The sequence below is a fragment of the Rousettus aegyptiacus genome, unplaced genomic scaffold (assembly GCF_014176215.1).
Source record: "Rousettus aegyptiacus isolate mRouAeg1 unplaced genomic scaffold, mRouAeg1.p scaffold_m13_p_7, whole genome shotgun sequence".
Lineage (NCBI taxonomy): Eukaryota > Metazoa > Chordata > Mammalia > Chiroptera > Pteropodidae > Rousettus > Rousettus aegyptiacus.
This window is the reverse complement of record NW_023416310.1, coordinates 3,066,969-3,094,751: the sequence shown is the minus strand read 5'-3', so window position 1 is coordinate 3,094,751 and position 27,783 is coordinate 3,066,969. Positions and strand designations below refer to the sequence as shown.

At 50.0% G+C, this 27,783-nt stretch overlaps 1 protein-coding gene across 1 annotated transcript in view; it reads left to right on the top strand.

Annotated features, from left to right (window-relative positions):
• MBOAT2 (membrane bound O-acyltransferase domain containing 2) overlaps window positions 1-27,783 on the top strand; it is a 75,491-nt gene that overhangs the window by 26,713 nt on the left and 20,995 nt on the right. The window contains exons 2-4 of the mRNA XM_036224578.1: window positions 5,529-5,674; window positions 9,136-9,213; window positions 23,596-23,691. Coding sequence (XP_036080471.1) covers window positions 5,529-5,674; window positions 9,136-9,213; window positions 23,596-23,691 — 320 coding nt within the window. The remainder of the gene's footprint in view (window positions 1-5,528; window positions 5,675-9,135; window positions 9,214-23,595; window positions 23,692-27,783) is intronic.

Below are 27,783 nucleotides of genomic sequence, written 5' to 3'. Positions count from 1 at the left end.
CTTCCTAGCGAGGCCGCCTCTGGCCGCTGCCTGCCCTGCATCTCCAGGTGACCGCTGATCTGCTTTTTGTCATTACAGATTATTCGTTTGCGTTTTCTAGAAATTATATAAATAGAATTGTGCAGGAGGTACTCTTTTTTTTTTTTTTCCTGAATTCTTTCAGTATAATTATTTTGAGCTTCATTTACGTTGTGTGTCAAGGTAGTTCATTTCTCTTATGGTCTGTTGCATGGATAGACTAGGATTTTTTTTTTATCCAGTCATTGTGAATGTAGACTCCTCTTACTTTTTCCTTACTTTTTTTTCCTTCTGATCTGCTGGTATCATTTGTAGCCTGAGTGACAAATACTTAGTGACAAATGCTTAAGTACACACACACACACACACACACACACAGACACATACACACTTGTGCACCACACACACTCGAGTTCCAAACCCTCTTAACAAAAGGGCTGTAGCTCCGTGTTCTCACGTGTACTCCCCCGTCCTATTTAGGGGTGAGCTCCTTGGCAGTCGTTTGTCGGAGTGGGTTCGACAGGGGTTGGGGTCAGAAGCCGATAAACCCTCCATGTCTATGCTGTGTGATATCTTGGGGTGTTTATTTCAGTAGATTGCCTTTGCTTGAGCTTCATAATTTAGCAATTGTGGATGCAATTAACCTAGCACCTTTTAATTCCACAGGTAAATATAAATAGATTCCTTCTTCCTTCATAGGAATTCTGCATAGACAGTTAAGACTGAAGGTAAATGAGATAAGCTTATGGACCCAGCAGGAGGAAGAGGCCTGCTTTTAATCTCGTCATTAAATCACGTGCTTTCTGCTTCTGTTGGGTGCGTTTGGAAGAGCTTCGGTTTCTGGGGGTGATCTGAGGTCACACTTCAGGGTCCGTCAGTTAATAAACCCCTGGGAGTCTGGCCGTTTCTAACGCCGTCGAGGGCAGCACGGAGTGGGACGTGGTGGGGTGTCAGGGCTGTCACCGCGGGGTTCTCTGTGCCTCTGTCTGGAAGGCGAGAGGAGGGAACCTTCTAACAAGGCGCAGGCCGGTCCTCGCAGAGCGAGGCTCTTGCCGGCTAAACGCACCGTGTTTTCTTTACACGGGATTAGGACGGGCCGTTCCCACATGATTCAGGAGGCAGGGTGTAGTCCCGAGAGGCAGGCCCAGTAAGTCCCAGTACTCTGTGTTCTCCTGACAGCCGTCCGCAGCCTGCCCCCTGCTTAGCAGCCGTCATCGTTATGGCTCATTCATGTTCCCCTGCTGGCCTCTAAGTTTTGTAGGCAAGAATAGAATGTATCTTCACGTGTGTATATTTACTTATTTTTTATTTCTGGTTATGAAGTTTCTATTTGTAGCAATGAGTACGAAGAGCTTTAAGCCCCTGAAGAAAGACGGGAGGTAAATTCGAGCTGTTATGTCCTAAGTAGACTACGCTCCTTGATTTGAAGCAAACTCTTGAGACGTGATTCTTCTCCATGCTTTTTCTTTCAGTCCGCTCACAGCACCGGCAGAGCCAGGCACTGCGCTCTGGGGTGGGCAGGGATTCATGGACGGATGACATTTGTCTCCAGGCTTGGAGAAGCTCCCAGTCTAAAGAGAAAGCCAGACCCATAGGCCAGTACGTGACAAGGGCTGTTTAGAAATGGTTTAAAGGGGGTTTTGGAAGCCCGAGGGTGTGAGTAAATGTTGCGGTGTCTAGTTGAAGAGCTGGGTGGAAGTGACCCCTTAGCTAAGGGAGGGGCCTGCGAGGGAGGGCAGATTTGGTGGAGTAATGAGATCGACAGACGAGGGTGCAGGAGAGAGCTCAGCGTGAGAGTCCGGTCTGCATTTTGTGCGCGCTGGTCTTACTGGATAATCTGTAGGTTTTTATGGTGCTTACGAAAAGCAGATTCCCGAATTTTTGGTTTGAATTCGTTTTCACTGTTTATGGGGAGATCATATTAAATGAGTTTGACGTTACTTTATCAATGTGAGTTCCAACAGTATCCATTGAAAGAGTAAAGAGTTGTTTTTCTATGCTAATGGGCTGATCGTGTTTGAGAATGCTTATTATGACACCCTGTAAGACCCGGCCGCCTGTCCCGTGGCATTTAGTGCGATGAAACCAGCAACGCGGATTCAGTGGAGGGAGATGAGCTGCCTGTGCTGTTAAATCTTGGTGGTCAATCTTTTGTTCGGAAATTGGAAAACAAGCATGTATCACTTTTTCAAAACGCACGCATTTGGGGGCAGATAATAAATGCCCATAGCGCAAAATAAACAGGAGAACGGGGCATATGTCGAAAAATGTCTCCCTTTCACCCCTGTCCTCCACGCTGAAGGACGGCCGGGCACTGGGGCGGGGGGCCCCTTCCAGAGCCGTCCCCAGCGGAGGTGTGTCACAGTGTGGAACCCCGGGGGCAGCAGCTTCCAGGGCTGGTTAACTCAGGCCGAAGTCAGCCGAGTGTTTCCGTCCTGGGGCTCCCGTCCTCCGTCCTGCCTGCTCTCTGTCCCCCACTCCCAAATTACTGGGGCAGTTTCTGTGGAGGCATCTGGTCATTTGTGTAGGTATGTTTTCAAGGAAATCGGTTTGAAAAGAGAGAAATCAAGTCTTTTTGGTCAAAATTTCTTTCCCTTCAGAAGAGAGCTTACACAAAGGCGGCGGCCTGGAACAAGCCGGGACGTCCATGGGCCCCACGTCGGGTCTTTCAGCGTGTTCGTTAGCCGCGGGAAATAGCCGGCTGTTGACATTGTCTCAGCTAGGGTGGCAGTGTTTTGCAGGGAACGTTTTTGAAAAGTCTTGCCTGTAAGGATCGAGTTTCATCTTCAGACTTTTCTCTGGAAGTAGAGAAGCAGCCGTGGGCCAGCCTCGAATCCGCCAGACTCGGACTGCGTCTGGGGTCCCTGTTGTTACAAGTGACCCCATTTTGGTTGAGGAAAAAGGGGGAAACGGTGCCTTGTTCTAAGGATTGAGTGAGATGATCAGTGTGAGGGACCCAGACAGGACGGACCCCCACATGTCACGGCTGCGACAGGTCTCCCTGCATCTCTGCCTCTCCAGCATCCACCCCCCCCTCCCGCCCCGCCCCACCTCGCCCTGACTAAGTGACTAAGCCAAGGTTTCAGTTTGGGGAAGTTTCACCTTTAAGACCTTTCTTAATGTCTGAGTGTGCATGCATCCTAGCACTTTGTAAAACCACAGCACAGGGTCTGGGCTTCTGCATCAGAGGGTCCTACAGATTGTTTTCTTGATAGGAATTGATAGGAATTATGCTGCCCGCTCCTCCTGGAGTTCCCGCCAGGGCTGGACTGTCCAGACCCTTCTTGTCCTTCACAGCCCAGTTACAGGACCAGGTGCGCCTTTCGGGTTCTCTCTCTCCCAGGCCAGGGCACTCGCTGCCCCTGCCCAGGTCCCCCCAGGCCTGCGACACCCCGATTGTTCTCTCGGGGCAGGACCCCCCCACCCCCATGGCATGTGTCTCTGTGTTTCCTGCACAGTTACCTTAGCTGTAAGTGGGCAGCGTATGGATTATTAAGCTCTGTGATTTAGACAGGTCCCCGAACACCAAGACTCGGTTTCCCCATCTGTGAGGCGGGGCTTTCTGCTCTGGACGGCAGCTGCCCTCACCAAGGTCAGCGGGAGAGTTGCAGTCATCAGATGAGGTGGCTTGCTGTGGACTTCATGCCCTATGACATCCCCGGGTGGCATGGCCTCCGGAGCCTCCCCTTGCTTCCCGCCCTGCCCCCAACAGCTGACTCCTTCTGCTTGCTGCTGGGACTTGGTCCCAGATGCGCCCGTGGCAGGTCTGTGTGGCTCGTCCCCGGGTCCTCTCGGCTTCCTGTGGCTCCCCTCCAGCTGCGTCCCTTCCCCCCAGGTCCCCATGGGCCCGCTGGCTCCAGAGCTGCCTTCTAGCCGCCTTCCGGGGTGCCTTCTCGTCCCCCGGGCTTCTCAGACCGAGCATCCCTCAGGGACGATTCTTCCTCTTGCTACAACCCGCTCAGCCCCCCACAGTGCCCTGTCTTGATTCATGCCATCATCCGTTAGGGACTTGTCGCCTTGCCCTTCCCCCCTCATCTGCGCGTCTGGGGGCCAGCCCTGACAGCCCCGTGGCCGGGGAGCTCTTCGAACGGGCTCTCCTCTCGGCCGTCCCCCTGTCCCCCCACCCTCCTGTCCCAAGCAGCGCCCAGCACAGCGTCCTCACGCTTAGCGACGACACTCCCAGCTTCGCAGAAGCGAGAATCAAGCCACTTTCTTATTTCCAGAGTTTTCGGTGGGTCTTCATCCCTTAGGGGCCGGGTTTCCGCGCCCCGCGGTGGCCTTCACTCCTCGTTTTCCTGCCGAAAATGCCTTTTCCCTGTGTTCAGACAAGGTGGTCCTCGCACCCTGGGGATTCTGAAGACCCGGTGTGTGCGTTTGGGGCTTTGGGGTCTGCCCCCAAAGATGTCGATGGCAGTGAGGCGTGACCTCGTTTCGTTGAACCGGGAGGTCGGGGTCGAGTGGATGTTTGCAGAGACGGAGACGGGTGTGTGTCCGTGGCCGAGGACGATTCCACGGGGATGACCGCGTTTGGCTTTGTGTCAGGCGGATGCAGGGGGGGTCTGTGCAGCCTCTACGGGCAGGCGGCCAGGTGCCGGAAGCGGATTTTTTGTTGTCGTCGTCCGTATTTTTTTTGCAAGTTTCTAATGTCAAATGGATTTTTTTTCTTTTATTTGTAGATTTTTTCAGACACATTTTCCTTAATATTTTGCAAGACTGCTTCATGAAAGAGAAGCGATCTTTCTTGAGTCTTTAAATATCACGAGTCTCGTTACCGTATCATTTCTCTTGGGAGGAAGAAAGGCCGAGGGCGAGGAGAGTGGGTGGCCCGGCCGCCAGCTCCGTGTCACGCCCGCGGGGGAGGGGCGGCGTGGTCCCCGGGCGGGAGGGCGCCGTGGCGGCGGTGGGGACTCGGGTAGATGCGTCCCGCCCCCTCGTGTTGTCCGGAGGCTCCCTTCTCCGCGCCCTCATCCCTTGCACCCCAGAGCTGTGACTTGCGCTTCCCACTGTTTCCCACGTGGTGCTTTGAGACCAGCAGCCTCCCCGTGGCCCCCCGCCCGGCGTGGGGACAGAGCTCCAGGGGAAGAGGACGCGTTCCGCCAGACCCCCGGGATCTGCGTCGGATCCTGACCCCGGGCTTTCTCTTCTTAGCGACCTAAGTCATTCGACACATTTTCCTTTCGCTCAGACCACAGGGCACCCGCCCGGGCTCCCCATTTCTCTGTCTGACCCCCGCGTCCACCAGATCCTTGCTGGTCCCCTCAAGGCCTTTCGGGCACCACCTGTCACTGTCACCTATGAGCACACACACCGTGCGTCGGGCCATCACTTTGAACTCGAGGCGGTCACCCCTGGGAAAGTCCCTGAATTTTCCGTTTCGTTTCTTTTGTAAATTGGAAGATCTTAATTTTATACAACCTTGGTGTTTTTTTTGTCCTGAGAATTTAAACGTGACAGCACATTAAAAATTCAAGTCCGTGTCGCTAACGTGAAATTTTGATTTTTCTTTACAGGTCAACTTTGTGGTGTGCCAACTCTTTGCCTTGCTAGCAGCCGTTTGGTTTCGAACTTATCTCCATTCAAGCAAAACTAGCTCTTTTATAAGACATGTCGTTGCTACCCTTTTGGGCCTTTATCTTGCACTTTTTTGCTTTGGATGGTAAGTATTTTGATCCTATTTAAATGAAGACGTTGGATGTCTTTGTGAATCAGTGTGTAGAAGGATACATTATGTAGAGTTTTGTTCTTATACTGGTAAAATTTAAAGTGTTTATTTTTAATAGAAAACATAAAGAGTGGAGAATGGGCTTTGTCTCCAGTTTGGGCTCAGAGGGCAGTTTCGTTAATAATTTATGAAAAAGGACAGACGAAGAATAAAGACATTTTACTCTGTCGTGAGGAATCCTTCTCACCTATTTTGCAAATAAATAAACTGTTTAAAATAGTTTTTTATTTCTGGGCAAGTGGCCTTCGAGAGTCTGGTAAAACCCATCGATAGAACTCTATTACCGTTTTGTTTTTGGATCCCACCATTACCTTTCGTTGGTTTTCGGTGGGAAGGGCGATTCCGGGGAGAGCTCTCGCTCACGGCCCCTCTGAGCCCTGCACGTTTCCTCCAGTTAACCGCTTCCTAACTGTCCGCGCTGCCGCAAGGGTTTGAAGTCGGAAACGCCACCTCCCGTTTGTTCAGGGGCCCGTGGCTGTGTGGCAGCAGGAGCCGGGAGGCAGCGCCGCGCCCTGGCAAAGCCGAGGACTCCCCGCGGCTCCTCCTGAGTTTCCTTCCTCCCGGGCGGGTGTGGTCACGGTCGCTGTGTGTCCGCAGGGCCACAGGTCCGCTCCAGGCCCTTTCTGCCGGTAGCCCCGCCCTTCACTGAGTCGCCAGCTTGCTTTTTGGAAGGCGCGTTACTACGTTACTACTCTGTAAAATTACTCTATCGTTTTACCCACTTCTGTTTGGCTTAAGCTTTTTTTTTTTTTTTAACCCCCCTGCAAGTTTCTTCTAACAGAATTCACTTAGCGTTTTCATCACTTATTTGACCGTCTTGATAACAGTGTAAGGTAAGGAACAGAGTCAGACACCCCTGACTCCGCTCTGGCACCTTGGCCTGGTGGCCGTGTGACATCGGGTGTGTCATGCCTCACTTTCCTCATCTGTAAAGTGCAGCCAGGGACCGCAGGGAGGACCAGCAGACAGAGCACTAGGGACAGGGGCTGACTTAGCACGATGGCCGCTCACTGCGGCCGTGGAAGGCGACACGGGGTCCAGACCATTGTTGTTGTTGTCCGTCGTTACCATCGTCCGGTCGGTGGTCCAGACTGGAAACTTTTATGTTCACCCCATGTCTTTTTTAGTGCTTATCGTGCAGTGTCAAAGCAGTCTGTTTATTCGTACATCTTTCTCTCTAGACTAGAAGCTCTCTGAGGACAGAGACTGTGTCCCATTGACTTTTTAGTCCTAGCGTCCAGCGCGGTGCCTTTCAGAAAGTACAGATGTTCAGAAAAGATCAGTCGAACGATCAGAGACCTTTCTCAACCTTTTAAGAACGTGCTCTTATTTACTAGCAATAAATTTTATACTTGCCTTTAGTGTGATTAGAAGTTCAAAATAGGCAAAATGTGATATCTAAAAACAAACTAAAGTTTTGGAATAAAGGGCTGTTTTGTTTTCAAAGTACTAAGGCATCTTGAAAGATTATGACATATAATTCATCGGGTTCCACCTCACCCCTTAAGGATCAGCTAACGGACACATTGCCTAGAAAGAAACAACTTTAGTTTTAATGTCAGTTAGGATACCAACTTTTAGTTTCTGCAACTCTAAAACGACTAGGGTTGGATTGTAATAGACTTTTAAGAAAGTCTACTCTTGAATTTTTATATTAATAATAACACTTAGTAGTCGAGTGCTTACCGCCTGCCAGGAACCCCAGTCAACACTTTCCTTGTATTATCTCTTCTACAAAGTACGAAGTGGCTGCCGTGTGTTTATTACGCTCGTTTTTCTACTGAGGGCAAACGGAATGGCCGCATAGGAGAAATTATAAAGAAAATCCCCCGTGCAGTCAGGGAGTGGAAAGGCAGCTTGACGCTTGTCACGGAGGTTGGCGAGACAGAGGTGAACGCAGATCTGCTCCGTGTGGGTAAACGTCACAATCATGAAGGCTGAGTACCGGGCGGCCGGCTCCCCAAGAGACGCCGGGCGCGCCATCAGCACGGGGTGCTGGGGCGCTGGGCGCCTTCGGGCGGTGTGAGGCACCGTGGCGCTGTTTGAGAAGTGAAGCTCTTGGTTTCGACCGTTGCCGTTCACGCCTCATGTTCCGAGGAGTCCCCAGATTGTTTTTGTTGTTTGTTTAAAACAGGTATCGTTAGTGAGTCTCGCTCTCGATTAATAAAGCCCCCTTCAGCATTTTCACGGGGTTTGTTAGTGAGAGGTGAATGCTGGCAGTACACAGAAGGCGGATGATTCGTTTGAAAAAGTGTGTTTTAGTCTTATTTTCGAGCTTCCTCCTGTTTCAGTTTCTACTCATGTATGGTTTCCTGCTTCCTTAGGGTCCTCTCGTTGTAGTGTGAGTGCGTGTGAGGTGGGGTGAGAGACAGGTGGCCTGGCCGGGTGACCCACAGACGTGCTCTCTGCGATGAGTAAAATGAGTTCCTTCTCTCGGCCTGCCTTGGAACCTGCTTCCTGTCTATACTATTTCTATGGGAAAATTTGTTCCAAAATTTAAGTAACTTTTCTATGATGATTAGGTTAAAATATAATTTTTAATCATAGGTTAAGATCCTTATTAATACATTTAAGTTGTGTACAACGATTTGAAAACTTTTTCATAAATTATTTATGCCATCGAAAGGGGAAGAAATATGCACACATAATCCAGGGATAGTTTGGATTGATTTCAGAACCAGAGATTCTAATCATGTGTTGCATGAATTTTGTGGAACGAACGGGTCAATTAGCGCTCTCATTTAATGGTGAATTTCTGCACGAGAACATTGGAAAATGCTGTGTTGGCTCAGCCAGAACGCGATTTCGTAGGTCGATTACTGCAAATTGAGTTAACTAGATTTGTACAAGGAAGCTTATACAAAAAAATGTGACTGGAGCCATGATGTTTTCAGAATGAATAGATTCGGGTCTATGTGCCTTTGAGTAAATTCTAATATTTAGTACCTTGTTTTGAGTAATGCTTGAAAAGAGCGAGTTCACAGCTGATAATGGAGAAGTTCATTTGGGGAAACAAATAACTGATGTTCGGACGGGACAAGTCTGACGTCCAGGTTTATGACAGCTTTCCATCACTGTGCCTCGAGATATGGGGCAAGCCGTAATCCGGAGCCACGTAACCCCACAGTGTTTTCACGTAGCTAGGCGAGGCGAACTCCCAGGGCGCCGAGATTGCCTTGTGGGGTTCGGTTTTTTTTTTTTCCCAGCTCTTCTGGGGCTTGCGGTATGGGCCTCCCCTTCCAGGGTGTTTATGGGATTTTAGGCTTTGGAGAGTTGATTTCTTATTCTGTATCTGGGAATGTTCTATGTTCCACTCAAACACTCAGTCGCCTAAATCATTTCACCGTGAAGTTCGTGAATGGGTACCCTTCTCACGTTGCTCTCGCTTTTTGCAGGTATGCCTTACATTTTCTCGTACAAACTGGAATTTCCTACTGTATCATGATCATAATAGGAGTGGAGAACATGCACAAGTAAGTGTTCGCTTTGTTCACATCTAAATGTGTATTTCATTATGATAGAATCGGATCAAAGTAGAATTTTATTTTATAGCATTCAGAATTATTCTAAGTTGTGGTAGTTTTTTCCAAGACTTGACATAAATACAAAAATAAAATCATTCGCGCGCAGCACTCCTCTGTTTACGTAAAGCAGGGTCTCTGAACCGCAGCATCGCTGCCATTCGGGCGGGTGGTCCGTGGTGTGCAGGGCCGTCCCGTGCACTGTCGGACGCGAAGCGGCGCCCAGCCTCTGCTCACTGGGTGCTGGAGCATCATCCCCACGAGCCGCGACCACCAGACATTTCCAGATGTTCCTTAGGGGGCAATACTGCCTGCCTTTAAGAACCATCGGCTTCGTCTGGGCGTGACAGCAGTGGGAAGGAGTGAGATAAGGCGATGGGAGAGAGATTGAGCAGGACTTGGTGACGGGCGGGACGTGCAGGCATGAAGAACAGTGTCAAGGATGACGGCGTGAGCGGCAGAGCTGATGAAAGCGCCGTTCTCTGAGGCACCAAATCCTGGAGGCGGGGGGTCTAAGGGTGCACATTGCAAGTGGGCATGTGGTCAGCACCCAAAACAGTGCTCAGGGTGCAGTAAATACTCAGTGAAGCTCTGCTGAATAAACGAACATTGACGACTTTAAAGCAGCTGTCCCCAACCTTTCTGGGACCAGGGACCGGTCGGTGCTCCTATGAGAATCTAATGCCTGGTGATCCGAGGCGGAGCTGAGGCGGTGATGCTGGCACTGGGGAGCGGCTGCAGATACTGACGAAGCTTTGCTCACTTGGCAGCTGCTCACCTCCTGCTGTGCAGCCCGGTCCCTAACAGGACATGGACCAGTACCGGTCCCAGCTTCGGAGTACCTGCAGGAGCTGGTGGCTGGGTGTACACGTCTAGGGCAGAGATGTAAGTTTGAGAGTGGAGGTATAGAAAACTTACTTGGTCGGACACCCAGGGGCAGAGCATAGTGGTAGGTCCCACCGGCAGATCCTGCTGGGCGGGCGGTCCCCTCCTAAGTGTGATGGCACATGCATGCACTGTACTTCTGAATTTGGAAACACATGATTCCACGAATTTTGCACAAGGAAGCACGGACCTACAGCTGATTGATTAGCTTTTTTCCAAATCTCGTTCTCTCCGGGTCTTCAGGGCTCGACTTCTTGGTCACGCCCGGTTTCGACGTCCCGCCCTCTCTCAGCTCCCGCGGACCGCACCTGCGCTGGCTGCCCTCCTCCCTCTGTAAACCAGCACTTACAGTCCTTGCTGTTTTAATTTTCATTTCTATAAGAGGAGTAAAATGTGTCGTTGGTGTTTCAGGTGAAGCAGTTCGTATACCATTATGACCCTATTTTTAAAGTGTTGCAGAGATGACACGTTCAAAGTGATACTGTATTTAATGTCAGACAAAAAGAACTGTGTGTGCTTTTAATCTGGACAATAGAAGGGAAACATGGCTGGGTCGCTGACAGCAAAGGACTTGTATATTACCATGTGAACAGAAGAAACATTGGAAGGTTAGTAAATTCACATCTAGTAAAAGGAAATTGTTTCTTTTTCTGAAAGGCAATGGCATTCCACAAAGTCCACTTCATAGTTCCCCGGCCCTGCGCTGTCCAGTAGGAGAGCCATTTATTACATGAGCCTGTGTTAACTTAAAGTAATTAAAGGTTAAAATCCAGTCGTTCAGTCACACACAGCCCCATGTCCAGGGCTCAGCAGCCACCGGCGGGTGTTGGCTACTGCATCGGACAGATGGGGAACATTCCTGTCCTCTCAGGGACCGTGCGGCGTTAGGGACATCGAGTTGTAGACGCTGTTGTGTTACTCTTACAGTTAGAGTTGGGGAGGCAAGTGCTACCTGCATGTGTGCTTCTGCTGGACATCGGTGCCCGGAGTGGACATGGTTGATGAGCGTGTTGGGGTAGCCAGGGCTTGCCGTGCGGGTGGTTACGGCAGTGACAGGAGGCGGGCTTGACCTTGAAGAGTGTGTGTTCGTTCGTTCTTTCTTTCTTTCTTTCTTTCTTTCTTTCTTTCTTTCTTTCTTTCTTTCTTTCTTTTGGTGTGTCATCCACATATGCTTTTCTTTTTTTACTTAGGCCTTTACAGTAATTTAAAACGTTTTTAACCAGTCAGACTTTAAGAATTTCACTTTAATATACTAGAGGGACTTACAGCATTCCTAGGTGTTGGTCAAAGATATTATGTGTAATATAGTTTCATTTTTTTTTCTTTCAGTCTAGTTTTACATGGTAGGTGCAATGTATTTCTTTGAACGAGAGGGTTTAAGTCTTTATTTTATTTATTTGTTTATTGATCTTTTTGGGGTTTAAGTCTTTAAAATGAAAGATTTGGACTTTCATGAGTGCTTAACAGTTTAAAAATTATTGAATCTCTCTGCTTTATGTATAAGATTTCATGATATAGTTGTACTCTATAACAAATCCACGTATATATTAAAATATTTTAATATAAGCTTTACTTTTGTAGCTTCCTTTAATGCTTATATATATCGTATTATTCTGATCCATATCTAATTTACCTTTAAGACTTAATCTATTCTAGAACTCAGTGCTTTTTCTAGTTTATATTTTCAGTTAAGCTTTGAAATTTTTGAGGAAAACAATCGAAAACCTTAGGCGATAGAGACAAAAGGAAAAGAGTTTTGAGGGATAGAATGTTCTGTATATTAAGATGTCAATGCTCCTTAACTCACGGAGGGAGAACTTGACTTTTGCTAGATCTGCCCAGCATTTCCGAGAGCAGAGTGTGGCAGACTGCAGAGGACCGGACAGCGAGTGTTCTAGGCTTTGCAGGACAGGTGGACTCTGCCACAGCGCTTCAGCTCTGCCATCGTTCCGCAGAAGCACCGTGGACAAGACGGGAACCCTTTAGCCCCGCCGCGCCCCCGCGAGACCGCAGAAACAGGCGGTGAACTGTGTTTGGCCAACCAGGGCACTAAGCACAGAGATCTTAACAGGGGCGGGGGGAGGGGGAGGCAGGCAGACCCTCTTCCCAGTAGTTTCGAAAGTACAAAATAAGCTTAAGGTTGCCCCGTGATCATTCGAAACTCGCTATAGCACAAATAGTGGGACAATGAACTTTCTTGAATGACTCACTGTGGATTATTGTTCTGAAGCAGGTGGTTTCTGGAAAGTGGGTTGAAACGTTTGCCTTCTTCTTGGTATAGCTTTTGTGAGAGAGGCTCGTTGAAATAACGCACAGCCTGACGTTTAACACTTACTGCGATTAAGATAATTTTAAAGGGAGCAGTAAAACCGCAAGATGTAAGAGTGACATTAAAAAAAAAATCAGTTTTATTTCTACATATTAGAAATGAGCAGTCCAAAAGTGAAATTTTTGAAAATCCGTTCATAGTAGCATCTGAGTAAGAATAACGTGTTTAGAAATAACTTTATTAAAAGAGGTGCAAGACCGCTACGCTGCAAATGAAAATCACTGCTGATAAGAACACCTGAATAAACGGAGAGATATACCATATTCATGGATCGGAAGACTCAACATTGTTAAGATGGCAATTTGCCCACAATTGTAGAATAGATACAGCGTGATGCCTATCGAAAATTTGGTTGCAAAACTGACTGTATAAATTCACTAAAATTCATTGACCTCTTACTTAAATTAGGTGTTTTATGGCATGTAAACTTGACTTCGGTAAAGCTGTTAAAAAGACAAGAGCATTATAAGGAGAAACGCAAGAAGGAAGATCAATATTAAAATAAAATAGCATACTTTTTGAAAGTCGGTTGAAGGGTTTTGCATATTTTCTCGCTTCGGCACATTTATAGATGCACCCGCATTTTTCTGAGTTTGGTTGTGAGCGAAGGGCCAAGAGGCACATCGAAGGCGGACGGCGTCCTCCGGGGAAGGAAGTGCAGACGTAGGCGGGAGAGCCCAGCCGCCTCTCGACGTCGGAAGGGGCCTTGTCTGTGCCGTTCTTCCGAGCACTGAAATGGAACCGGGCTCTGAAGGAGCCTCATTTTTTTTGGCCCGAGGAAGGACAGCCTCAGTTACAGGCGGAGCGCTTCACAGTGGGCTTTGCGGGGCGCTCCGTCTGTCACGGGCGATGTGTAAGGAGGTGTCTGGGGGGCGCCGGTTTGGCCGCGACGGGATGTGGCGGGGCCAGGTGCCGTCCCGATGCCTGTCTCACGGGAGCGCGTGGCAAGCCGCTGCCGCAGGTGCAGGAGCCGCAGACCGTGAGCTGTTTGCGAGCACCTTCGACGCCCCGCCAAGTCCTAAGTGAAATCGGAAAGTTCCGCGGGTTCGGGGTGGACTCCCTGTCCTCGCTCTCTGATGCCTTAGTCGATCTCTTCTTTCCCTTTGGGTACCTGGTGCCTTATGTATTTACTTATTTACTTTGCCTCCCACCAACACCTGGGGAAGGGGGCGGGGAAGGGGCTGACTGCGCGCCGGGCTGAGTGCCAGGAGCTTTCCACTGCACTGGGGTGGCGGCACCCTCCTTTCGCAGGCCAGCGGATGGGGACTCTGCGTTGCTAGGTAACCGTTTGAGGTCAGGTAGGTTGAAGATGATGGATTTGAACCCACGCCTGCTCTGTCCCAAGGCCTGTTGTTTATTCTTCCATAACATGCTGTTTCGGGCAATTTCATTTCGTTTGACTGAAATGCCTCCCACTGTCTGTCACAGGCAGTATTTTTGGTCCTCGTCTCTGCTCGTGAAATGCGAAGGTGTCCCTGTCTAAGGAACGACAGCCCAGCCCGCAGCGCTCGGAGGGGGCTCCGCCCTGAGAGGCGGGGCGAGGCAGTGCGGCCGCGCTTCCTCCTCGCGGTGCCGCGTTGTAGAGCTGTCCCCAGGGTCCCCTCGGGCGTGTGCGTGTGCGTGTGTGTGTGCATTGTGTGTGAGAAGTGGCTGGGATTTATCCTTCCCGCCTTAGATGACCGCCCTGTTCCCCCAGAGGTCCTGAGCTCCGGGGAGCAGTGGCCGCAGCCTGTCTCCCGGGCCCCGTGCTCTGTGGGGGGCGGACTCTCTGTGCGGCCGCAGCCCCGAGACCCGGAGCCGGCTCGCGTCAGCATAAGCACTGAAGTTGCCCCGGCCGCAGCCTCCCTGTGCAGGGACCCCCTCCGTCCGGCCTCCCGTCACCGCACACCTTTCCTGGGCTGCAAGACGTTCGTCCCACTGCCTGCTGGTTTCTCTTGGCCTCCATGCTGGGGTGTCGGTCCCCAGGACTCGTGGCCCCAGGGCGGGGAGCAGTGGGCCGCGGGACGCACTGAGCAGTACCCTGTAGGGCTTCGGCTTGGGGAGCGGGCGCCTCACGCAGAAGGTGGGGAGGGGGTGGCGAGTGGACCGCATTCACCGCGAAGGAGCCGCGAGCATCGCACGCAGGGCCGACCTTCCCGGAGGCCACGGCGCGTGACCGTGACGCGCACAGGTGACAGCTAGGCTTTCACTGGCCGAAGGGCCAGTGCGGCAGGACTTCGCTGGCAGCATGAACGGCGCGGGCACCGGCATTGAGGCACGACGGAGCGGGGTGGGGAAGGCCGCCAGCGCCGCACACGGCCGGGTCCCCGGGTGTGGTTGGACGTGCGTGTGTGGGCACGTGCTGCGGGGAGCAATAGTGTCACCCACAGGGACACTTCGCGGGACCTCCCGTCTCCCCTGGCCGTGTATTATTTGTGTAGTAGTTGCCTCGTTCAGTCAGATGAGAAACAAAGGAATCAAATGCGATTCGTGTACTGAGAGGTAGAGATGGGGCTGAATTCTTACTGTTTTAATCTAGTCTTTCTCTAGCACGTTCCATTAAAAAACGGGCACACATGTGCCTCGCTTACAGACAAACGTGCGAGTGATTCCCACATGCATGTGGATGTGTGCCGCACCTAGCCACGCTCGGATGGGACCGCGCAGTGAGAGCTCTCTGTGCGCGGTCCCCTCGCACGGGCCGTCCGCAGGCACACACCACTGTCTCTCCCTCTCGGCTGGAACCCGGACCCTGTCTGTCTTTCATACTGATCTGTCCCAAGGTCCTCGCAGACTGCCTGGCGTGTGGCAGCAACTCAGCAAACATTCGCTGTCGGAATGAGTCCGAGACGCAGCCTGTGCCTCCCCCGCCCCCCGGGCCTTCGCCTCGTTCCCCAAGAGCACGTTCTCCATCAGCGTCTTCCCGTCCTGGAAACTGCATCCCTCCCCCCCACGGCCTTGTCCGCTCTGTCCCCTCTGCCTGGACGACTGTCCCTCCCTGGCCCTTCTCGCTTCCTTCTGGTTCCCTTTAGTGCTGTGCCCGTAGAGTCTGGCCCAGACGCCCTAACCGAGGACACAGTATCTGTCGCCGCTCTCACGGAACTGTGTCCCTTTCTTCTGCAGATTTATCCCGATTCTTAAATTATAGATGTTTCGAAGAGCCGAGTAACGCATTTCGCCTTCGCGGACTGCTAAGGCATCTTTTTAAAAATTGGGAGATATTAAAAAAATTTCTCTTCAGACGCGCTGCCTTTACCGATGATCCAATCGAGCGGCGGGCATTGCCGCGAGAAAAGCGGGTTCGGACTGTGGCCTCGACGACCGGGCGAGCGCTGGTTCGGAGTCGGGGCTGCGCGGGTCGGGGTTCAGGCCCCGCTAAGCCGTTCGCTGCTTCCGCCTCCGTTCTCCGGCGGGTGCGCAGTGGGCGGGCGCCCGGCGGGCCTGCAGCGGGCGCGTTGGAGAGTCAGCCGTCTTCTCGTTAAGCCAGCTGTTAAAGCGATTTGCAAAACATGTAAAACAGTGCCACTCTGCTCATCACGGTTTTTTTTTGGAACATGTACTTATTTTTCATCAAAACATTGTTTAGGTCGGCATGTTTATCATCCCTGTTCTTGAATTAACAGGATTTTCTGAAGTCCTCCGTTCCGTGGTAATGCAGGAAATGTCAGTGGCTGTCGTTTACGTGGGTTACGCTGCTTTGGTTTCCCCGAGTTTTTAGAGGGTAAAGGATCCTAAGACCAAAAAATGTGAGAACAGCTGCTCTGGAGTTCTCTCTTGTGGCCGGCTTTGTGGACCACCCACCCAGCCCCTGTCCCCAAAGCCGCCGAGCTTCCCTGCAGGTCCCCTGGCGTCTGCGCCGTCACCCTCCGCGGGGGCCCCACTCTGCTTCTGCAGGCGGCGGGGACCGCGGCCTCCTGGATCCGAGCTTCTGTGCCCCGGCGCTGGCCCCGCGTCTGCCCCGCGCCCCGCGGCCCAAACGCTCTTTGGAAACGCGGGCCCCGCGCGCCCCGGGCCGTCCTGGACCCCGCCGGGCTCTCGCAGCCGTGCTTACCGGTCACCTCTGGGCCGGAGCCCACCCCCCTCCGCCCCGTCCAACGTCACCTTCCCGGGCACGGCTCCCGTGCGCCTCGCCGCACGCCGTCCGTCCGCGTTTGTTCGAGACCCCGGCCGGGAGCCGCACCGCCCGCTCCTCTCGCTCAGCCAGCCGCTCGGTGGCTTTGCCACGCTGCCCGGGCCGTCGCCCTCTCTCCCCCCAGTCCCCCCAGTCCCCTCATCCGCCAGTGCCCACCCCGCAGGCGTGCAGCGAGCGAGCCGCGAGAGGGCACACGTGCTTCGTTCCTCCTAGACGGCGGCGTGTGCACCCCCGGCGGGGTACGTGTCGGCAGCTGCGAGAGGCTCTCGCTTTCGAGCGTGTTAAGGTGGGAGGACACCCGAGTGTCGGGTTCCGTGAGCCATGGCGCGCGGCACCCCGGGCGGGAGCCGGTGGGAGCCGCGGCCCGGTCGGCCGGGCCGAGGGGCTGGGGACTGAGCCCCTGGCGGGCTCGTGCTCTCAGACGGCACGAGGCACAGCGAAGGGTTAGAACGCGCGTGCGAACACCGCTGAATCGACTGCCCACCAGCCGACCGCGTCCCGAGGCCCGCACCGAGGGGCAGGCCGGAGAGCGCCCCGGCCCCAGGCCCCGGTTTCCGAGAGACCCCGACCCGCTCGGCTTTGCTCACCTCCGGCGGGGGCCTCTTCCCAGCCCCGCTCCCTGGATCTTTTGTATCGTGAGCTGAAGTGAGGATTACAGAAAACTGTAATTCACAGTCTTTCTTGCTGCTCTTGCTTTTAAGACCTTTGCAGAATTAACTGAATCGCTCTGTTTTCTCTTTCTGCTTTCCACCTAAATATTTTTTTCACCCTGAAGTGTAACAGAAGAGAGACGAGTGACCTTTTGTGCGGTGGGAGGGCAATCAGGACCCTTAATTAAAATGCAGCCCCTGACGAAGGGAGGTGACGGGCTCCTCGTCTCGGGGTTGGTGGTGGCCCGAGGTCTTTAAATTGGGGAACGCTAGGGGTGAAGCGAAGCTTTTCCCAAACATTTTTTCTTCAGAGTCCTGGTTTTAGTAGCAACTGGAAGGGGCTAAAACTGGATGTGATTTTTTATTTATTTATTTATTTTTTGGCGGATAATCGTGTGTCTCAGTCACCCAGAATTTTGCCATTACATTGTCAGATGTAGTTTTCGGTATTATTGAAAGTTTTAAATTTTTGTTTCTGTGTATTTGCTGCCTTTCTAGGAAAGGCCGAATCGGGGACCGTTCGTCAGATGGTGTTTTGAACTAGAATCCAAAGGTCTTAATCTTGATATAAAGCATAAAAGTCCATATTTTGAATGACCAAACAATCCTGCTTAATAACACCAACAGCCCAGATCCAAAATTTCAACGCATCTTTGCACCACTTTCGGAAATTCCCTTCGTAAAGAACAATTACGTGACTTCATCGTGTCCCTGAGCCAGGTGTGGGAGCAGAAGTTGGCTTTTGTGGAAAAGCCGAACAATAGCCGGGCGGTTAGGTCCGTTTCTGCAGTCAGTAAACAATGAGAGCAGGAAAGAAGCGAGCGGCTTCGCGGGCCTGTGCCACTGTTCGTGTCTGGTCTGGCGAATACGGCCAAGCTCCTGTCCTCGTGTTCATGACGGAGGTTTTATAAAAGGGCAGCAGGGTCCCGCACAACTCGTGTCACAAGTCCACGAGCTCTCCCCGTCCCGGCCGAGGGAAGTGGCCGCGGCGACCCACAAGCCCTGGCTGCTCAGGGCGAGGGGGCGTCTGTCGAGGGACATGAGGGCACCCGGAAGCCTCTGGGAAGGAGTTACAGGTGTGTCCTGGTGTCTCCGCGCTCGGGGACAAGCCTCAGGGGGTCCCAGAGGACGGCAGCGCTCCAGAGTGACTGGGAGCAGAAGGGGGCCCCCTGAGTCTCGCATGAGGGCAGCATGGCTGTCTTTTGCTGGTGAAGAAGGTGGTGTTTAGCGGTGGTTTCAAATTCTTCTGTCAGCGTAGCAGACACAGAGGTGACTTCCCCGTGACAACTCCGTTCTGTCTGCCCGGTGACCCCTGGCAACCCCTCCCGGCCACCGAGACTTCACGAGACGTGGAGACGTTTCTGACTTTCTGGATCTCTGTTGGGGGGACTTTACCCACCACTGAAATACTTTCCGCACCAGCCCGCAAAAAAAAAGTTTTGATTGCTGGAACGTCTATATATAGCCGTAAAAGTGGACAAACTTGTCAGAACCATTTTAGGGCTCTGGAAATTGACCCAACGCAAAACAACAATTTGAGAAGCGTTTATTCATAAAAAAGCGGCTGACCTTTGAGGAAAAACAGTGGGAATCAGGGGTATTTTTGCCTGGGGTCACCTGCATTCCTCGTTCCTTGGCGAAGCAAGTCTCCTAGCGTAGGGCTGGCCATGGAAACAGCACGTGACACCAGAGGCTGTTGACTTGACTTGGCGCGGACGGCAGCAAACCCGTGCAGTAAGGAGCTAACAATGCCTCCGGCTCTCCTGTCCTGAGGACGTGGCCGTACATCGAACAGAAACGAAAGGAGAGAGCCCTAAAGAAGGTCTCTGTGCAGCCCTGGCCGAGGGGAGGCTGCCTCCATGCCCAGGGGAAGCCCAGGAGGGCCTGACGGGAGGGGGCAGCAGGTAGAGCTGGGGCCGGCCTGCAAACTGCTGGACCACCACCAGCTGAGCTCTCAAACCAGAAAGCAGAGGCCTTCCTGGCTGAGGGCGTCGAGCATAAGCTCTGACTAATCACTGGCTGACCACTGAACTGTGCAGATACAGGGTGACCCCTAGAGCATTTTTTGTGGAGAAACAGGGGGGCAGGGCAGGGTGAAGAGCAGTCAATTGAAACTGTCTCTAAATGGATCCAGGTGTTGAATTTACCAAAGACTTTAAAGCAGCTTTTATAAATATGTTCAAAGAATTAAAAGAAGACGCAATGACTATGACTCAACAAACAGGGAATATCAATAAAGAAACAGAAAAGAGAACCAAACGAAGGTCCTAGAGTTGATTCAGTAAATAACCAAAATGGAAAGTTTACTGGATGTGCTACACAGTGGTTTGTGAAGGCCAAAGAAAGAATTCGTAAGCTTAAGATGGATCAGTCGATGTTAGCCAGTCCGTAGAGCAGATGCAGAAAAACATCCGAGAGAAACAAACAGCTTAGGTGATCTTTTCATAATCCGACTGTATTTTTGTGCTTCTGCATGGAGCATGAATAGGGGAACTTTTTATTTCTGAAAGGAAAGCTAACCTTTTAGCCTCAGGTACCTCATTCGTCCTTCTCCCATTAATTTTACATGCCAGCTTTCAGTAATGTCAGTGGTACAGTGAGTCTTTTTGACCTTCTCTGTTGGGTGAATCATTCGGTGTAATTTTGAAACCACACTACGTTATAAATCACCGTGGCATATTTTATCTGCTAGGGTAGGGCAAGTCCTCCTCATTACATGTTTAGTTTTTCAGAGGACCTTGAAAATCAGCCAGTCCAGTTCCACTAAAAGTGTTATTAGGGTTCGATTGGGATTATCATGTTGAATTTAGAGGTTAATATGAGGGGAGTGGACTTTGATGTTATTTGAATTTTCAAAATACATCTAAAAGTTAATCCATACTAACACTTTGAAAATTTTCACATGTCTTCCCCCAGAAATTATTGATGTTTCAAGGCCAAAAAGTACTGAATGTTTTGATAGATTTTTTTTAACATTAAGGAGGCATCCTTTTCCCTTAGTTTACTAAGAGTTTTGTTACACGGAAAAGTTATTGAGTTTTATTAACCGCCTTTTTACGTATCTGCTGTAACTGTTTTTCCTTTTGGCTCAACACATTGATCATATATATCCCTCGTCTTCCTATATTGAATCATACTCGCATTTATCAAACAAAGTCCACTTGACCGAGGTCAGCTATGTTAAATCACGATGAGTTTTAGTGTGCTAATTCTTTATTAAGGAATTATTTCACTATTGCGGCATGACACACCACCCCAGACTTAGTGGGTTAACAGGCATTTATTAATACTTTTCATGGTTCTCTATGTCGACTAGACAGCTGGCCGGCTTTGCTCAGGGTCTGGTGTGGTTGGGACTGCAGCCACCTGCAAGTTTGCTTGACCGTGCATGAGGGTTTTGCTCTACAGCGGGTGGTCGATGTAGGCTGTTGGCCGGAGACCAGAGCGCTTGAACGTTGCCTCAGTGCATGGGCTCAGATGGCTCACACGTGAAGGCCGGGCTCAGACAGAGCGTGCCCAGGACAAGCCATCCAAGAAACCCAGGAGGAGGCCGCAAGGCTTCTTATGGCCTCGCCTCGAGGTTTCAGGAAGACATTTCCATTGTACGCTCTTTGCAAACCAAGTGATTAAGTCCCGGCTGGGTTCAGGGAGAGGGTTATTTATATTCCAGCTCCCGATACACAGTCCCGCACGTGCGAAAGGGAAGCCTGTCTTGGGGACAGCGATCTCTGGAGACAGTTCTTAAAAACCTGCCTAGCAGGGAGAGTCTAAGAGGCATACCCTTAACGTTCTTAGAAACTCTTTTTTTTTTAAATCTGGGAGGTTTCACAAAGGCGCGCCCTTCATCTTTCTGAAGTGTCACCAGACTCCGTCGTTACCCTGACTGCGAGTATTTTGCTGACCTGAAAATCTATCCCGAACCCTTTCTATTTACCTAAGTTCCGCCCCGAACCTGGACATTTTTCTTTCATCGTTCGTCTCTTCCTGCCCGTAGCTCATCATGTGCATCTGAAAGGAACCAGTTGTAGCTTTTATTAGGTGTGTTTTCCACTTTCCACATTAAGACAAGCGACAGCGTTGCCCAGTTTCTGCCGGTGTGTGGCGTGGGTTGCCTTTAACCTCGTCTCCAGTTACGGTCTGGCCACCGCCCTTCCGGTCCCCAGGACCATTCCTGCTCCCCCGCCCGAAACCCAGTGCTGTGATTTAGGGGTTTGTTTTGGTAACACCCTATTTTCACTTACTGATTTCTGTTCCGATTATGTCACTACATCAAAATGCAGTGCCCTGAAACAAATTGGTATATTCTTTTGCTTATGATTTTGTGGGACAGGAGTTCAGGGAAAGGTTCACCTGGGTAGATATCTTTTTTTCGTATGACATTAGCTTTTTCACTCATGCACCTTATGACCTGGCGCCGCTGGGCACCTCTCTCTCACACACTCCCTGCTCCCCCTGCATCTCATTCTCCGGAGTCTCTGCATGTGGTGGCCTCGGGACAGTAACACTTCTGTCCTGACAGCCAGCCTCCAAAACGCAGACAGTGGAAATTGCCAGGCTAGTAGGGTCCACGCCTGGAGCTGGCAAAGTGTTGCTTCTGCTGTAAATTACTGGTTAGTGCAGTTGAAGGGCCGACCCCGATTCAAAATGAGGAGAAAAACAGACCCTGCCTCTTGACATGTGAGCAGGAGGTCAGGTTGTAGAGAGCAGTGACCCGGGAGATGTCGTTACAGCCGTCTTTGGGAAATTCAATCTGCCATGTGATTTTTAAAAATTATTTTAAGTTTGATTTGTCAGTACTTTGTGTGCATATGCATTGTGCTTTTTATCAAATATAGATATCAAGAAATCTATTACCTTCGTAAATCATTTAAATTAGGAAGCTTTCTTTCTTTTTTTTTTTTTTTTTTTTTGCTCAAGAATAATTCAGGTGGATCAGAATTAACTGTCTAAAGTTTGAAAGAACTCCATAAAATCACCTGCATTGCCTACATGAGAAAGTTTAAGATTTTAATTTAGTCAAAATGTTGCAGAAATGTTGCAAAAATCAGACCGAGGAGAAACCCAGCAGCACTCGGAGAGTTGGAGAACTCAGGTTTATTATGCCAGCGGTTGCAGAAGAGCTAGTGCTCTGAAGGTCTGGGCCCCGAGCTCAGATGCAACCTTGCTTTTATAAGGTTTGTCCACGCAGTTTCATCTGGCCAGTTGCATGGGCCAATTGGTTAATTTGTTGTCAGGCAGTTACAGAGCGGGAGAGTCGCTATGGGTTGCAGTCAGTTATAGCGGTCATTTAGGCAGAACGAGCAAAAGGGAGGACGAGTCTTTAGTGAGCTTCGAGGTCACTCTGCCTTTTGGCCTGTACGGCAAGCAAACCTACAGAACTGCTTCGTTCTGCACAAACAGCAGATTATAAGGTTAGCCTTTTGAGTGAAAATTCGTCTTCAAGATATGTTGGGTGTTTTTCCCCTATTGATTCCTTATGACACACACATGTATCTATTATGTATGTTTCGAAAAGTGTCTTTAGAAAGATTTCTTTCCCCGGCTCGAGAACGTTCGACTGCTCATCCGCAGCTTGTATGTGCTTTGGTGTTGTGTTACGTGTGTATTGCTTACTCTGTCCAGAATCGTGAGACGAAGGTGTGTGTGGCACCCTTTCCCCCGCCCGCGTCGCTCACCCAGCAGGTGAGAGCCCGTCCCTTCCTGCGGATTTGCATTGCACCTTTCATTGTGTGCAGTGCTATACTATCTGTTCTAGAGTCCGTTTCTGGGTTTCCGTTCTCTTCTGTTGATAGGCAAATTTTCCCCCCGTACTATGATTTTAATTATTGTAACTCTCTCCCAAGCATTTTAAGATTGTGAAAAATCACTAAATGTCTGTGTCTATGAAGTGTGAGCAAATGCTACCTGATCCACACGCAGGGCGTAAGCTCGTTAAACTATTGCGGACGAGTTTAAAAAATCTTGTTAAGAATTTGTTTAATTTATATTTTAGCCAAATATTTTTGTGCTAAATTTTGGTTTTGAGGAAGAAGGTAGGAATGAATAGAATAGATACCAACACTCACAGTTTTATGCTTATGAGCATGACTTTCAGATATACGTATGGAGGTTCTTCAAAAGAAAATAATGAATGAGGGAAGGAATTGCAATCACGTACCGTTACAGGTGGTACACAATTCAAGTAAACTGAAGCAGAAACTAGTAAAAAGTTTTTGTGATTTATTAAAGAAAGCTGTTTATGGAATAGAACTAGTAACATTTAATTTTTGAATCTTATCGACTAATAAGTTACTTTAAAACGTATTCTTTAACAAAGTGAATCTTTCGTTTCACTAATCCAGCTTGGTTTTGTTTTTCAGGTACTGTTTTGTGTTCGCTTTGGGATACCTCATAGTGTGCCAAATTACTAGAGTCTATATCTTTGATTATGGACAATATTCTGCCGACTTTTCAGGGTAAGATGAAAACTTTGATTTAGTAGCCTGTTTATTCTAACATGTTGGTTAAAGGACTAGAGTCGCATTTAGTAGTTCAAATTAAAACTATTACTAAACTTTTTAGTTGAACAGTACTTATGATTTTAGGATGTTTCTTCTTGTAAAGTAGTCTTTTATCGTGTTATATGAGTCACAGAAATAATCTTTTATATTGACTTTTAAAATTTCCCAATACATAGTAATGCGGGAGCCAGCTGACTAAAGTCGATCAGTACCTGAAAGAGGGGGGTGAAGCCTAAGAAAAAAGAAGAAAGTATGAAAGCACCTCGGGAGGGCATCCAGTCGCTGCCGCAACCCCGAGTTCATTTAGCACAGCCTTTATATAAGTTTTTGGATACAATAGCAAAGCACAGGGTACAATGTAGTAAAGCACAGGGAGCAACAGTAAGGTACAGAGTACAATGGCAAAGCACAAAGTACATTACCATAGGAATGCCGACATTTACATAAGTTCCTATTCTTTTCTGGGCTGTAAAACATTCCACTATCTTAAGAAGATTTCTCTCGGAGGCAAACCTCCCCTCCAGGGTCAGTAATGTTTAACTCCACACCCTGCTTCCTAGAACCTTTGTTTAAGCAGTCTCAGCAGGGGCAGCTGCTTCATGGCTATCAGCTACGTGACTTCTTCAGTGTCTCTTAATGGCTCCCGACATAGCAATTAAATTTGTTATATGGCATTCCGATACTGAAAGCATTTTCTAATTTTGATTTCTGCGGTCGTCTGTATCAGCCTCCCTTGAGCCTGTATCCTTGCTGCCTTTTCTTCCTTTCTTCGTTCTCCTGAGTCCCTTTCGTACAGTCATTCGTCAGCTTCTCTATAAGACCTGGTCGCCTGTCCTTGCTTCCTGGCTCCCCAGGGGACTTTTTGGGACCCAGAGGTCCTTGGAAGTAGCTTAATCAGTCTGAATTCCTAGAGCGGACACTTGAGCCTGTATTTCACTTACATGGAATGTTCTACATTCTTATATTTACTGTTCAGCTGAGTAGTGGAAACACTCTGGCTTCTGTTCCTTCGGAGGGGATTTAGCCCCTCCGTGGTGCTCTGCCTGTCACAGAGCCGATCGAAGGCCTGCTGTGAGAGGAGTGTGGACCCAGTCCTTAAGGACTCCCTTGCTCGCCATCTTTGTAAAGGGACATCTGCTAACAACCTGGTGCCAGGTGGGGACATCGAAGATAAACCTCTGTATCGTTTACTTCAAGCCTGGCCGCTTTCTCTGTTGAACAAGACACAGATGCCGCTTCTAGGTCGGGCAGTCCTGAGTCCGCTGGACGGGATAAATGACGACCAGTGAATCCAATTTAAGGATAACCAAAGTGGAAAAAATGAAAACAAATAATGACACCTATAGAAAAAAAAAATTGTTCGAGAGTAAAAATGGACCAAAGGGGTGTTGGCTCAGAGAAAAGTCACTGCCGCCAAGCGAGAGAATTTCAGGAGATTTCTTTCTGGAATTTCTCTTTCTCCTTAATGAGATTAAAACGAATTTTATTAAACAGATTTTAAAAATAGACTTGGATGAAAGGAGGTTGCGCTCAAAGGAACAAACGAAACCAAGCCGGAAAAAAAAAAAAAAAAAACTGATTAAACACACTAAAAAAAAACTAGATAGACAAATTAGCAATATTTGAGAAGGGAGAATGAGTAAAGTCACCCAGCCTTTGTGCTAGGCCGTAAGTGGCCTGTTGCCCGCGAGCCGAAATACAGGCAGCGAAGGCAGGTCCCTCCCTGGGGATCACCTGGGAGCTCTTTTATGTGGGGCAGTCTTAATGGAAAAATCCGTGTGTGTGTGGTTAGGATCAGGATGCATGCAAAATATTAATTAGATGAAGGAGATTTGCCTGTTAACAGAGATTTATTTTTGCAGAAAGGTCAAAAAGCTACTGAGGTGGTTAGCTTTCAGAAAATATAAAGATGAGTATAAAACAATTAAATAGCTTTCCTTTACGTCAGCAATAATCCATTAGAAAATATAATAGAAAAAGGATCCTCATTTCAAAAGCAATAAAAACTGTGAAATACCTAGGAATACATGTAAAAAGAAATGAATAGGACCTCTGTAAAAAAAAAAAAAAAGAAAACTATAAAACTACTGTAGGATGTAAAAGAAGTCTAACTGGAGAAATATCTTGTTTACTCGGATAATAAAATTCACTATTGTTAAGATGGAAATTCCTCTCAAGTTCATCTGCAGGTGTAATGCAGTTCACGTTGGGGTTTTGAGGGAAATTAGACAACTCGACGTGCTCGAGAGAAGCAAATTCAATATAGAAACATAGACCTTTGTGAAGCAGCAGTTATTTAAATATGATGGAAACGACACAGGGACGGACAAATCAAGGAAGCCAGAGTAAAGGAAAGAGATCCATGCCCGTGAGAAGAAGGGTAGAATCGAGCTGGCGAGGTTATGGGTCGGTGGGGATGCCCCTCGCCGCTGCTCAGCGACCTTGAGACGGAAGGCCTCCCTCCCATGCCGATTAGCGACTTGTAGACGGAAGAAGCAAGAACAGGCTTCGTGGCGCGAAGGTAACGGGTTCTGATCAGAAAATGCTGATTTTCGTGGTGCCAGAGGGACAGCTTAATGCGTCCACCCAGAAAGGTGATGCGACACAATCTTCCACTCAAAGCAAGGGTGTGTTTAAAGCGAACCAGGTGTTATTAGACACTCGGCCGAATCTTCCTTCCCGGCGCCTCCCGTGTGTTCATTCAGCGAAGGCGCATCGAGCACGTTTTGTACCTTTGTTCAGTGCCGAGTGCTTTTTTTTTTTCCCCATCGACATTTACATTCCTTACAATGCGATCACCGCACTAAGTCCAGTAACCACTTATTTTCATATCTCAGTGGCTGTCATTTCAGTAAATATAAGTCTAATGTACATGTAAATAGGTATTTTACATTAATTACAGCAAAACACCAGCGGCGTGTAAGGCGCTCCGGACCATGGCGTTTCCACGCAGTTCTCTTTCGCTGTCTTCTACACAAACATCCCCGGCATTGCGCGTACCCAGAGCTTCAGCAAACATTCGTCCCATGAGTGAAAGTGGCCGGCGCGTTCGCAGGCGACCGTCCTGTCAGGCCCAAGAAGGGGCAGGCCTTTCGGTCTGAAAGCCCCGGGTGTGACTGTCACGGTCACGCCTTTCGGAAAGCCTTGCGAGGGCCTGGCTGCCCCACCCCCATCCTCCCGTCCTGTCGTGGGTAGGGACGGCGTAAATTATCCAGCCGCTGAACCCCGGTGTCCCACTTACCCTGCTTCGCCCCGTGGGAGTTCCCCGGCGCCTTGACCTACATTCGGTTAGAGGACACGGTCTGCTTCGCTGTTGCCAGGGCCATTTCAGTGGCCCGGGCGACCCCATCTCACGGATGGTCACGTCTGGTCGGAGAGAGAGCTGGCTCCCCGGCCTTCCACAGCCGTGAGTAGCGGGGTCGGGACCGGCGCTTTGCGACTCCCGTGCCAGCTGCCCGTTCCCCTCACCACCCCCACCCCGGTCCTCGGTCTCCCCCCTCTCTCCCCCCTCCCCTCCCTGCAACTCCTGCCCCTCCTCAGGCGGCTCTGTCCTCCTGGTTCGCGTCCTGGTCAAAAACCGTGGTGGCGTTAGGTCTCAGACCCCGCCCCGACTCCGTTATCAGCTCATCCTCAGATCCTGTTGGCTTGACCTTCAGGTCACGCTGGGCCGCGCTTCAGCCCGCCTGGGGCGTCGCCCGTCGGAGCCACGTCCCTTCCTGGCCGCTCAGCGCATCCCCCGGCCCAACGCAGGCTGTTCGCCCCCGAGCCAGAATACGTGCGTTTAAAATCAGGTCCTTCTCTGCCTCAAAGCCTCGGGGTCCCCATGGCACCCCGCAAAGCCCTGCTGGGACTGCCCCCTGCACCTATCCGCTGCTGCTCCCGTCCTGCTCACTCACCCGCCCAGTCACGTCCAACATGCCAAGCGTACTTCTGCCCCAGGGCTGTGGGACTGACCTTTCCTCTCTTCCTGGAGCATTATTAATTTATTGATCGATTTATTTATTTTGGGCGCGGCAACCCTCGGTTGACCTCACAGAGGGCAAGGAC